The 13061-nt window shown below is 58.2% G+C and overlaps 1 protein-coding gene and 1 long non-coding RNA gene across 9 annotated transcripts in view; both read left to right on the top strand.

Moving 5' to 3' along the window:
- The window catches only part of ARHGAP39 (Rho GTPase activating protein 39), an 88813-nt gene extending 78012 nt beyond the window's left edge, over nt 1–10801 (top strand). For 3 of the 8 annotated variants that reach the window (XM_082433337.1, XM_082433335.1, XM_082433336.1), the window contains 5 exons: nt 4148–4240; nt 7354–7427; nt 7805–8004; nt 8706–9357; nt 9437–10801. In XM_082433337.1, coding sequence (XP_082289463.1) covers nt 4148–4240; nt 7354–7427; nt 7805–8004; nt 8706–9357; nt 9437–9631 — 1214 coding nt within the window. In that variant the 3' untranslated portion in view covers nt 9632–10801. Of the gene's footprint in view, nt 1–4147; nt 4241–7353; nt 7428–7804; nt 8005–8705; nt 9358–9436 lie in introns of those variants that run through there. The other 5 variants (XM_082433339.1, XM_082433338.1, XM_082433340.1 and 2 more) reach the window with 5 other exon arrangements.
- A 1211-nt stretch (nt 10802–12012) lies between these two features.
- On the top strand, nt 12013–13054 carry LOC309646782. The gene is made up of 3 exons (XR_014255577.1): nt 12013–12194; nt 12648–12696; nt 12970–13054. It is a non-coding gene; the product is annotated as an uncharacterized lncRNA (long non-coding RNA).
- The last annotated feature ends 7 nt before the right edge of the window (nt 13055–13061 follow it).

Below are 13061 nucleotides of genomic sequence, written 5' to 3'. Positions count from 1 at the left end.
TGGCCCTTGTCAGGAACATGGGTGCTGGCTGCCAGTCAGGAGGGCAGACCCCATCAGCCCAGAAGGACCTAGCCTGTGCTTAGAAAAAGGAAATGCAGTCCGTCCTGGGAGCACCAGCGGGGGCAGAGCTGAGCTGGCTCCCGTGTGTGGGGCCTCACTCTGAACCACACTGCCTGCCTTGGCCTCAGAAGCTTTTGATTCATCTGCCAGCACGTGTGTGACATCTGCTGCGTGGTCACCACTCCGAGGGAACAAGGTACCACACAGTGAACCCCAATTCACGTGACCCCACCCCCTGGCTTAGCCTCGGCTCGCACGTGGTCACAGCTTTGTACCAGCCACCACCAGGTGACGCCACAGCTTGTCTGCCCTGGACTTCCCCAAGCATGCTGTCAGCACAGGCGTCGCAGGGATGCTCCAGAAAGAGCACACTGGAAGGCCGCAGACCCTGAGGGATACGTGTGCCTTCACGCCTTCGGCAAGACGCTGCCTTCCAGGTGAAGAGGGCAGGATGAACACGTGCATTGACTTGCGTTCCACCTTGAACTCATGATAAAAGAACAGTGAAGGAATTCTTTAAAGGCAAAAAAAGAAACCTCACAAGGAAATGTAAAATGCTGCAGCCACTATGGAAAACAGAATGGCAGTTCCTCAAAAGATTAAAAATAGAATTATCATAGGATTCAGCAATTCCACGTGTGGGCATATACCCCAAATAATTGAAAGCAGGAACATGAACAGATATTTGTACACCCATGTTCATAGCAGCATATTCACAATAGCCAAGAGGCAGAAAGCAGCCCAGGTGTCCATTGATGGATGAATAGATAAATAAAATGTCATCTGTACACATAATGGAATTAGTCAGCCTAATAGGGAAGGAAATTCTGGCACAGGCTACAACATAGATGAATCCTGAAAACATTATGCTGAGTGAAATAAGACAGACCCAAAAAGACAATTACTACATGAATCAGACAAATAACTGTATGAGGTCCCTAGAGTAGTCAAATTCATACAGAATGGTGGGTGCCATGGGTTACGGGGAGGGAGAAATGGAGAGTTGTTTGATTCGTACAGACTTCTCATTTTGGGAGGTGAAGAAGTGCTGGAGATGGATGGTGGTGACAATTGCACAGTAATATGAATGTAATTCATACCCTGAACTGTACAATTAAAAATGGTTAAAATGGCAGATTTTATGTTACATATAATTTACCACAATAAAAAATACTAAAACCCACCAGGACAAAGAGTATGGAAGAGGAAGAACAACTATGCTTTGGAAGCTGAAAAGCACACGGACAAGTGGCTGGAAACTGACTTGGCCGACCAAGAAATGTGGATCCCAAGCAGGTGGTGGGGAAGCTGGCAAGTCGAAGCAGGTAGCAGGCCCTAAAAAGCGCAGCAGTGGGTGGAGCCAGCTTCCTCCAGCAGTGGTATGGAAGTGGGAGTGACCATGGAGCTGAAAACAAAAGGACTAGTTGTAGGTCTGTTTAAGAAGCAGAGCAGCTACAGTGGAGTAGGCAAAGTTAAAGACTCTGGACCCAGAGCATCTGGACTCAGATCTCAGCCACTTTTTCAAAATAGGCCATATTCTGAGCCATAAAACAAGTCTCAATAAAGGTTAAAGAATGTGAGTCATAGGGACTTCCCTGGTGGTCCCGTAGGTAAGACTCCACACTCCCAACGCAGGGGGTGCGGGTTTGATCCCTGGTCAGGGAAGTAGAGCCCACACGCGTGTCGCAACTAAGAGTCCACGTGCCGCAACTAAGAAGTCTGCATGCCGCAACTAAGACCCGGCACAGCCAAAATAAATAAATAAATACTAAAAAAAAAAAAAAAAAGAATGCGAGTCATAGAAAGTGTGTTCTCTAACCACAGTGGAATTAAATTGGCAATCAGCAACACAAAGATATCTGGAAAATCCCTGAGTATTTGGAAACTAAAGAACATACTACTGAACAATCCATGGGTCAAATAAAAACGAAAAAGGAAGGTGCAAAGTATTTTGAATTGAAAGAAAATGAAAACAAAACATTACAATTTGGGTGATGCAGCTAAAGCAGTACTTAGAGGGAAATTTATGGCACCTAAATGTCTGTATTAGGAAATATCTCAAATCAATCATCTCAGCTCCTACTTTAAGAAACTTAAAAAGAGTGAGAGGAAATTATACCAAAAAGTAAGGAGAAGAAAGGAAATAATGATCAGAGTAGAAATCAATGAAAGAGAAAATAGAAAAAACAATGTGGAAAAACAGGAAACAAAAAGCTGATTACTTGAGAAGATCAACAAAATTAATAAACCTCCAGCCAGGCTAACCAGGACACAAAGAAGACATAAATTATCAATATCAAGAATAAGAGATAATATCATTACAGATTCAACAGACGTTAAAAGGATAGTAAGGAAATATTATGAACAACATTATGCCAGTATATATGACAATTTAGAGGAAATGGACAAATTCCTTGAAAGACACAAACTACCAAAGATCACTCAATAAAAAATAACCAGAAAAATCATATATCTATTAAAGAAATTGGTACTTTATGAAACTTTCCCACAAAGAAAATTCCAGGCCCAAATGGCTTCACTAGTGAATTCTATCAAATATTTCATTGTTTGTGTAGCAACTAACTCAGAAAATTGAAGTGGAGGGAATATTTCCCAATTCTCTCTATATCAAAATTAGAAAAGGACATTACCAAAAATTTGAAAAAGAAGCACAGATAGTATCCCTCATGAGCATAGGACAAAAATGAACCATATTTTAGCAAATTAAATCCAACAATATATTAAAAGGATAATGCATCTTGAATAAGTGGGGTTTATCTGAGGAATGAAAAGTTGGTTTAACATTCAAAAATCAATCAATGTAATTTGCCATATCAACAGAGTAAAAAAAAAGCCATATGATCATCTCAATAAGTGTAGAAAAAGCATTTGACAAAATCCAACATTCCATTCCTGATAAAAAACTTGGAAGAGAAGGGAGTCTCTTCAACCTAGTATACACATGTATCTTTCCTTGCCCTGTCAGCCTAGGGCCTAGAAGCAATGACACCCCAATAGCATTGAGGACACCTGACCCGCGGCTCTTGGTTTCTACCATTTTCCATTAAAAGGAACCAGAGCTGTTTGGAGAAACAGCTGACTCTGAGGCTGGGGTAGGGAATGTACAAGATGCAGTGCCAGAAGGGAGGATGTGCCAGAGGGGAGACGATGGGCTGTGTCACAGGACACGGGTCACAGGACACAGAGCTCCCCGGGGCCAAAGCTGGAGCACTTTGAGCAACAGAATAAAGTCATATTGAATTGTAACCGGACAATGTAAAATGAATATCCCTAAGCCCATACTGATACAAATGATTAGATAGATATAGGGTTAGGGTTAGGGGACTTCTTCCATGCAGAAGAATTACAAATATGGGACTTCCCTGGCGGTCCAATGGTTAAGACTCCACACTTCCACTGCAGGGGGTGCGGGTTCGATCCCTGGTTGGGGAACTAAGATCCCCGAATGCCGCACAATGAGGCCAAAAAAAGAAAGAAAGAAAAAAAAGAATTACAAATAATTTATGTAGGTAAGAGGGTCCACCATGAGGGGAGCGTGAATCCCACCTCAGTGTGGGCTGTGTGCCTCGACTTCCTTCCAGAGCACGGGATGGGGGGATGGAGGGTCTGCATCGACAGCGCTGAGTTATTTTGTGTGGGGTGTGGGGGGGTGCCCAGCTCAGCCAGAGAGGGGAGCCAGGCCCCTCCTCTCTCGCTCAGCACCCACTCAGCCCCTGGAGCGCAGCCACGTAGGAACCAGGTGGCTGGGCTGTGGCCCTCTCAGGGGGCTCCCTACCCCTGCCTTTCTGTCGGCCAGCGGGTCATGAGCTGACCACATCCTCTCCCCACTGCCCAGGGGCACGTTCCTGGCACCTCCCCAGCCACACGACCCAGGTGTGCCCGCACACCCACCCCTGTGCCCAGGACTCCCCTCCACCTCTGGCGGGGCATCAGCCTATCTCCCTCCGAGGAGCCCAGCAGGCTGGGGCAGTGCCCTCCCAGCTGCCCAGGGTCAGTCCCGAGCGGGACCGTGTGGGCACGTGTTCCTCTTTGTGTTCTGTGGCCTCACCCTTTGTTTGCTCCCCAGTGACACAGCACATGAAAGCGCTCCTGGAAAGGAACACTAAGAAGAAGTCCAAGTTGAGAAAGAAACCCAAGCCTTATGTTGAGGAGCCGGATGGTAGGGCCTCTCCCGCGGCCCCTGTGCGCTGCGTCTGCACGGCTCTGCTCTCCGGCCTCGGCCGCCTGGCCTCCTCTCTCTAACCGCTTCTGGGCTGGGGGGACAGTGGGGGGACACTAACCGTCAGGTCTCCTCCTGAGTGGGCTGGAAGCCCAGGTCGTCGACAGGGCTCCTGGGAGAGGCCACACCTGCCCTGCGCCTTTCTCCACGGTGCTCAGAACAATTTCCAACGTGCATGCTGGGTTCTCTGTGGGGAGGGGCCTGCTGGAGGCACCCCTAAGTGAGGGAGTGCCCTGTGGGCAGGTGCCTCCCTAGCCCTGACCTCCAGCTGGGGCTGGGGGCCAAGCCTGGCATTGTTTCCCCGGGGCCCCCAGCACAGCCCATCCCTGCTCTTCCCCTGGGCCCTGGCTCAGGAGCCCACCCCCACCCAAGCTCCAGAGAAGCCCTGTTAGCCCAAGGCTCTCCTGGCCAGGAGACCCGGCTGTCCATTTCTGTCCCATGAGCCTCCCTTCTTGGCACCAGGGCCCTGGGACCAGCCCCCATCCCACCTGTACCTGGTTACCCACACTTGCCCCACTCGTCTTCCTGTGAGACTCACCCTTGGCACCCCTTCCTCTGGGAAGCTCTCTGGCTACATGCTACCCTCACCAGAAGAAGGGAGGCAGCCGCAATCCAGGATTCCCAGGCGCCCTTGGGCCCCTGTCCTTGGGGACAGGAGCGGAAGCTTTGAGCTCCGGCCTGAGCCCGTCCGCTGGCGTCCCGATGTAGCAGTGAGGTGGGGCTGGGGGCACAGAGTGCAGGCTCCTGTGGGCCGGGGGTGGTTGGAGCCCCGAGGGGGTCAGAGGAGGGAGCTAGTTCCCCTGGGACCCAGCAGAGTCTGTGCCAAGAGGTGGCAGGTCCTGGCCACACCCAGCGGCCTTCAAGGCTCTTGGCCTGGGCACCTGGCACAGCAGCAGAGGCTCTGGGAGGGCTGCTTTGTCAGTCGCTCTGGGGGCCGCTGTCTCTCCGCTGGGTGGGAGCATGCCCTGGCAAGGCCAGCACGGGGCAGTGGACCCAGAGTCCCCCGCAGCACCAGGTGGGTTTCCCTGGGTTGGCTGCGGGCACTCAGCAGACACCCCATAGTCTTGGCCCAGGAGGCTGTGCCCTGGCAGCAGAGGTGCCCCAGCCCTGAGATTCCAGGCACACGAGGCCTCAGTCCCTGGTCCGCCCACAAAAGCTCGGACTCCAGCAGCTGCAGCCCTCACTCCATGCCAGACTGAGGTCAGCCCTTCATGGGCACCTGTCCCCATCCTACAGAGAGGAAATAAGGCCTGGAAAGGCTGCACCACAATCGTCAGGTGAGAGGTGGTGGCACAAGGATATTCAGATCACAGCCTGTTGGAGAGGCCGGTTTGGTCCCAGGAAGCCCTGTGACAGGAGGTCAGGGCGAGTCTGCCCACGGGCCCCAAGCCCAGGGACGGGAGGCTGTCACCCAAGGGAGGGGTGGGCATGCTCCCAGGATGGGGAAAGCGAGCAGGTGCCGCCACGCACTCCCTGGGCTCCCGCTGCTCGGGGTGCAGCCCGGGTTCCGTTTGCTTGAGCACCATCCACTCTCCCTGAGCCAAGAGCTTGCCCACGTGGGCCGATGGCAGAAGGTTCCAAGTGCTGTGTCCCAAGCTGGCTGGTTGGTAGCTGCAGCTAGGATTCTCTGTTTGGGTCTGTGGGTCCCCAGGGACCTGAAACAGATTCTTCAGGGTTTAAACACCTATAAGAAATGTTTGTTTTCATTTTGATTACTCTAAAACAGAACCCCCTTACCAGTTATAACGACAGAAGTACTTTGTGATAACTAGAAATGAAAAGGTTTTCACAAATGAGACATGTTTGTGTTCTTCACACTGAGGTTCACGGAACCCTGTGTCCTCAGACAACTGCTTCATTTAAAAAAGACTATATTTGAGACTTGGGTCCAGAGGCCCCCCTCTCAGGCAGGGAGGCCCAGCAGAGGCAGAGCCTTACAGGGAACGGGTCTGTCCTGAGCCTGGAGGCACACGGTCGGCCCATCTGTCTGTCCGTGGTCTGGGGCAGCCCGGCCCAGATGGCTCCTCTGTCTTGCTGCTCCTTCCCTTGCCTGGGCCGGGAAAGATGCGCCACACGTTTCAGACCCTCCCTGGGTGGGGTCTCCTCCCCACTCCCTCTCCCCGCTCCTCCCTTTGCCTCCAGCCCCCCACCCCCACCTGCCCCAACACACCGTATCTGGAAAGACCCGTGGCCTGAGGTCTTTGCCCTCGGATTGCTGGCCCTGCCACCCTCCATGACCACCAGCTAGAACTTCTGCTTTCAGGGGCGAGGTTTGAGAAAGCCCCCTCCCTTGAGAAAGGAGACCAGTCTTCCTGTCACCTTCAGCCCTCAGGCAGAGTCGCCATGTGGTCCTTCCCCAGCATTGCCCTCCCAGCGAAACCCAGGCTCAGGACACGGCACCCCCTCCACACTCATGCCCCTCCCAAGTGAGCCAGGCCCTGGGCCTCCCTCTCCCTGACCCCCACCCAGGCAGCCTTTGACCAAGCAGGCATGAGGTCCTGTGGGCTAAGGCCTCTCCCTGGGCTGCCCAGGGCCTCTGGCTGGAAGCAGGGCTGCAAGAGAGCTGGGCTTGCTGTCCAGCCCCCCCGGAGCTCCCTCCTCCCGTGCTGGCCCAAGGCGATGGGCGCCGAGTGCCTGCAGGCATGCAGCACATGGAGATCACTCTTCTCAGCGGGCTCCCCAGGCCCTGCCCTAGCCTGCCTGCGACTCCCCCTGGGGAACAGACCTCATCCCCAGCCTGACCTTCCTGGCCAGGGGAAGGGTTGGGTAGGCTGGCAGAGGGCTTCCTTCTTCAACCTGGCTCCTCTGGAGGAGAGGGCAGTGCCCCCTTGCCTCTTCACATGAGTTTACTTCTGAAGGGCGGCCCAGGAGTGTAAGGACCCACTGCCTGGGGCAAGCAGCAGGCAGGAGGCTGGTCAGGCCTGGGCCCCCAGGTTCTTGCAGGAGCCACCTCTCCTCACCCCTCTTGCTGCTTCCTCTCTTAGTCACTGGTTGGCCTGCAGCCCCTGCTCCCACTCATCCATGCCAAGCCAACTGGCACCATTCTTTTCCAGGGGTGGCAATAAGCACATATGCCAAGTACTGTTACCACAAGCTGCAGAAGGCAGCCCTGACTGGGGCCAAGAAGGTACGAACTTCTCCCAGGACAGCTGGGCAGAGGTGGGCGGGCAGCCTGTGCCGGTGACGCCTAGACAGAGTCCAACGGGAGGCGGGGGCTGCAGATTTGGGGAGGGGGCGGGGGGGCAGTTAACGGCTCGCAGTGCGGAGGGTGCCACTTGGAGCTTCTGATGCTGTAGGTGGCCCAGCAGGAGGCCCCTCTGGTGACTCAGGGGCCAGGGAGTTGGGGGTCCCCGGCTCAGGCCTGGGGTTCACAGGGACGAGAGGACAGAAGGAGGAAAGAGGGCGGGTGAGCCAGGGGCAGCCCTTGCAGAGGTGCAGGGGGAGGGAGGGCTGGGAGCTGGGTGCCAGGCCACACTGGGACAGAGAGCTGGGCCGCCTTTGCAGGGGCTGAAGAAGCCCAACGTGGAGGAGATCCGGCATGCCAAGAACGCCGTGTTCAGCCCGTCCATGTTTGGCAGTGCACTGCAGGAGGTCATGAGCATGCAGAAGGAGCGCTACCCTGATCGGCAGCTGCCCTGGGTACAGACTCGGCTGTCGGAGGAGGTGCTCGCACTCAACGGTGACCAGACAGAAGGCATCTTCAGGTGCCCTGCAATCTGGGCCCTGGTGTGGGGGATTGGGTGTCTACACCACGTGTCTTGGGCCGACGGGGGCCAGTGGGCCCCGGGCCCCTGCCTCAGAGCAGCCAGAGAAGCCCCCTGAGAGGCCAGCATGCAGGCAGGGAGGGCAGCTTGGAGCAGATAGAAGGGCCGGGCGCTCTGCGGCCAGGAGGGTGGGGCGGGCCCCATGTTTACGCGGTGGGTCCGCAGGGTTGTCCCTCCTGAATGGCAGCACACCGGAACCCAGACAGGAGAGCTAGCCAGGGACAGTGCCCTTGCAGAAAGGGCCAGCAGGGGCCCAGAGGGCACTTGGACACCAACCATAGGCAGGGCCTGGAAAGATGCAGCAACCCCCAGCAAACGGTCCTCACCTGTGAGTGGAGATGATGGCCCTGTCCCATGGAGGATGGCACATGGCCAGTCACCTGCTGTCGTGACTCACCTACCCAGGACCTGGGACAGGTGGGGAAACAGGCTTATGGGTTTGGGCCTCAGGGACCATTCTGAGGAAGGGATCTGCATGGGGGCAGTCAGCAGAGGGATGAGGGATGGGGGCCTGGGACAGGGGACCCCAGCCACACCTCCCTCTGGTAGGAAAGAGGCCATTTGGGCAGAGAGGGGTCAGGCAGCCCTGACCCTGAGCAAGCCCAGCTCCTCCTCCCTGAGACCTGCCCTGTGCTTGGCAGAGTCCCTGGGGACATTGATGAGGTGAATGCCCTGAAGCTGCAGGTGGACCAGTGGAAGGTGCCTACAGGCCTGGAGGACCCCCACGTCCCAGGTGAGTCCCCAGCCCCCTCAGCAGCAGGAGCAGCTCGGACGGTCCAGCCCTCCCTGCTTTCCGTCGTGAAGGGACAGCCCTCGGGTCCATTTCCAGCACAGACGTCCCCCTGCCGTTGGACAGCCTCCGCGGCGCCTCCCTCCGCTCGCCTGCTCACGGTGGCCGCACAGCCTCTCTTGGTTCCCGGCGCTCGGGGTCTGTCCAGGCCCTCAGGACCAGGAGCCCGCTGGCCTCCGGCCGCGCAGCCCACACGGCTGGGGGGACACCTCCCGTCTGGTCCTGGCCCCTCGCCCCCACTCCCGACACACACGGCCGCTTTCGCCCCTTGCTGCTGGTGGGGCGGGTCCCCGACTGCCCCGCCCGGCCGAAACCCCCGCGCTGCGTCCACAGCGTCGCTGCTGAAGCTGTGGTACCGGGAGCTGGAGGAGCCCCTGATCCCCCACGAGTTCTACGAGCAGTGCATCGCGCACTACGAGAGCCCCGAGGCCGCCGTGGCCGTGGTGCACGCGCTGCCCCGCATCAACCGCCTGGTGCTGTGCTACCTCATCCGTTTCCTCCAGGTAGGCGGTGCCGCCCCTCCGCGCCCCGCCCCTCCGCGCCCCGCCCCGGCCCACCCGCAGCTCCCCGCTCCCCGCGCAGGTGTTCGTGCAGCCCGCCAATGTGGCCATCACCAAGATGGACGTCAGCAATCTGGCCATGGTGATGGCGCCCAACTGCCTGCGCTGCCGCTCGGACGACCCGCGCATCATCTTTGAGAACACTCGCAAGGAGATGTCCTTCCTGCGCGTGCTCATCCAGCACCTGGACACCACCTTCATGGAGGGCGTGCTATAGCGCGTGGGCACCGAGGGACCGAGGGTGGGGACAGAGCCTGCCCGGGTGCGCCCGGGCAGGGGGCACGCGGGGAGGGGGGAGGGGACGCCCGAGAAGCGGAGGTAGCATGCCGGCTCCGCCCATGCCCGCCCCAGCCCTGGAACCCGCATCCTCCGACCCGGGCCCTCGGCCTGAAGGCGCAGCCAAGGCAGAGGGGCTGCGGGAAGGGCGCCTCTGCCCCGCCCCAGGCCTCGTGGCCGTATCGTTCGGCTCTGCCCCGCCCACCGCCAGCCGCCGTTCGGCCGCGAGAAAGTGCCTTCTGTTTCCCGGAGCCAAGTGACACTGCCCCTCCCGGCCGGCCCGAGAGCACAAGCCGCCCTTCCTGGGGCGAGCCGCCTTGCTGGGGCTGCTGCGCTCAGCTTGGCCCCGGCCCAACCCGGCTGCCCATCTTGCTCTTCCTCTGCCCTCCCCCTGACCTGGGGGTCTCCTGATCTGCGACTTCCGCCCTCCCCAGTCCCTTCCCGCCCCCTCCCCCTGCCACTTGTGGCCTCCAGCGTGGTGACTGCACAGGAGTTTGGGGGCTCCAGGGCTCTGGGCTGTTCACCACCAGAGCAGAGCCTGGCTGGTACATGGCCCGATAGGCTCTCTCTGGGTGGAAAGGGGCCCCCAAGCCAAAGTCCTCTGGGGTGGGGGGCAGGGTTGGGCAGGCATTCTTGGGGCAGGGTGGGGGAGGGGCAAGAGTATTTTTTCTTCGTGTAACTATAAATTCAGAATCTATCCCGCATCCCAAACCCGCCTGTGTATAGAGATATAAATAGAGCGAAAGATATAAGAACTAAATTTGCTAATGACATAGTCTTAACCCAAATGTTATTTATTTCTGAGTCCTCTCCCGTCCTCTGCAGACAAGTTGAGATCATTCCTTCATTTTCTTCTCCACCCTCTTGGCTTCTGACCAAAAATCAAACCCTGCCCCATCCCCATCCAGGACCTGCATCAGAGAAGGAAGGAGCCCTGAACTGGGGGACCAGAGGGGCACCGGGGACTGCCCTTCCTCGAGGCCAGAGCCGGGGCGGGGGGTAGGGTGGGTGGAGGGGAGGTATCTAGACTCTCAGTTTGTACATTTTCCATTTTGGAATTTTGAGTTCCAATTGTTGTAAAACAATTTCTCCCCGGCTTTTATATATATATATATATATATATATAATATATATATATATATATATATATATATATATATTATATATATATATATATTTAGAGTTGAGTTTTTATTTATTATTAAAAACAAAAAATCCCAGTCCTGCCGAGGCCTGGTGTCCCCTGGGGGAGCGTCCTCAGTCCGGTGGTCTCGGGGCCTGGGTAGGGGCGGCCCGGCCACAGGCTCTCGCTCTGATGCACGGACTCGAGAGATGACAACGCTTTGTGTGAATAAAGTACGTATGGACACTTGCGAGCCTGTCGCCTCCCGTTCCTTCCAGTTGCGGCGGGGCAGCTATCAGCGGCCAGTCGGTTGCCGGTGTGGGCACCAGGGTGGAAGCCAGGCCAAGGGAGAATGGGGGGAGCGGGGGCGGGGGGGAGAGCAAGGCAGCTTCCCGGGAACGGGGACGAGGCTCCAGGTAGGCGCGCAAGGTGCGAGGCACCTGGGGTATCACAATTGAGCCCGAAAGCCCTGCTTGATTGGGAGGGGGGCTTTTTCTGAGCTACCTTACCCGCAAGCTGGCATAGGCGTCTAGGCAGTGTTTATTCACCACCTCGCTGTTCAGCACCCAGCTGGACAGGCAGATTGCCCCACCGTGAGTGGGGTTGGGGGAGGAAACAGGGCGGGTGCCTCGCCCAAGTGAGAGCAACCATCCTCCGAGGGCGGAGGGACAGGGCCCACACGCCCGGCGCCGCCCCGTCCCCATTCCGTATCCCTGTTCCCGAAATCGCCCACACCCGCGTCTCACACCCGAACCCCACCGTCGGGAGGCCCCGCCCGCCACCCCTTTCCCAGCCGAACGGCAGGGCGGCGCGCCCCTGAAGCCCAGAGAAGGAAGAGTGTCGGGACCGCCCGGGGTCCGGGGAACAAGCAAAGCCCGGGGGCTGGGGAGGAGGCCGGGAGGTGCGGACGAGCTCCGCGGCCGCCGCCGGAACCCAAAGCGCGAGGTCGCAGCCACCAGGGGACTTACGTTCGCGCAGCACCGCCCCCGCGTGACCCTCTGGCCGCTTCCGGCACGGAAGGACAATGTGGGCTACGCGCGGAGTGCTGCGGCCCTGGGCCCTCGGCTTGGCGTGGTCCCCGGGGACCCGGGCCTACGGTGGGGGCGGGGGCGTCTCCTACACGCAGGGCCAGAGCCCAGAGCCGCGGACGCGCGAGTACTTTTACTACGTGGATCATCAGGGCCAGGTGGGCGGGGCCGGGGCCTGAGGGAGGCTCCCGTGAGAGGCGAGGCCTGGTGCCGGGTTTCTGCGGGTCGGGGCCTGAGGGAGGACCCTGTGAGGGGCGGGGCCTGAGTAGGCGGGGTCTTTAAAGTAAGGGTACCCGACCTCCCCAGTGGCGCTGGAGAGACCGGAGCGCCCGGCCCCGGCCCCAGAGGGTTAGGTACGAGCGGCCAACCTCCCACACGTGGTTACGCCCTGCGCGCTTTGCTTCCCCAGATCCTGCGGCCCCCAGCTCGGGGCAGCCCCGCCTGCTTTGGAAGCCCTGGCGGGGGCATCCGCCATATACAGGAGGAAGCAAGTCAGATAGCCTCCGCGGAGGAGGGGCACATCTCATTAGAAACTTGAAAGGAGGCGGGAAGAGGCGCGGGAAAGGCATGCCAACCCAGAGAACCTGTGCATGAGGAAGCAAGACCGGGGGTGCGGGGTAGATGTGGGGAAGTCTGCAGGGCCCCCAGGCTTACCTTCCACGCGCCTCCCTGCACACGGTGTACACAGACGAGCAAAGAAAGCGGACACCGGCCCAGGCTCAGGCCCGCCCAGGCCTTCTCTCCCTGGGGCCGGCTCTGTCGGGCTTCCCCCTGGGACTCAAGGGCCACGGTCTGCCTCTTTGCAGCTTTTCCTGGATGACTCCAAATTGAAGAACTTCATCACCTGCTTCAAAGGTACTGATGCGCCCTCCTCCCCCACCTTCCCTCTTCCTTCGGGGAGGGCCCTGAAGGGCTCCGCTGCCCAACCTGCCGGCGGGGTTGCCCGCAGCAGGGCACTGGCCGTCCTGCGCTCAAAAGCCCCCTAACTAGAGTGAGGCCTGGGAGGTTGTCCGACCGCCGGCGTCTGCCCTTGGTGTGACCCAGGGCGAAACGCCTGCCTGGGGCAGTAAGGCCTAGGGGGCCTCGGGGCCCAGCATGCTGAGCAGTCGCGGCCTCCCCCCCCCACAGACCCGCAGTTCCTGGTCACCTTCTTCTGCCGCCTGAGACCCAACCGCAGCGGGCGCTACGAGGCCTCCTTCCCCTTCCTGTCGCCCTGCGGC

This window comes from Balaenoptera physalus, assembly GCF_965194825.1.
Source record: "Balaenoptera physalus genome assembly, chromosome: 17".
Taxonomy (NCBI): domain Eukaryota; kingdom Metazoa; phylum Chordata; class Mammalia; order Artiodactyla; family Balaenopteridae; genus Balaenoptera; species Balaenoptera physalus.
The sequence above is the reverse complement of the archived record's forward strand: the minus strand, read 5'-3'. Positions and strand labels throughout refer to the sequence as shown.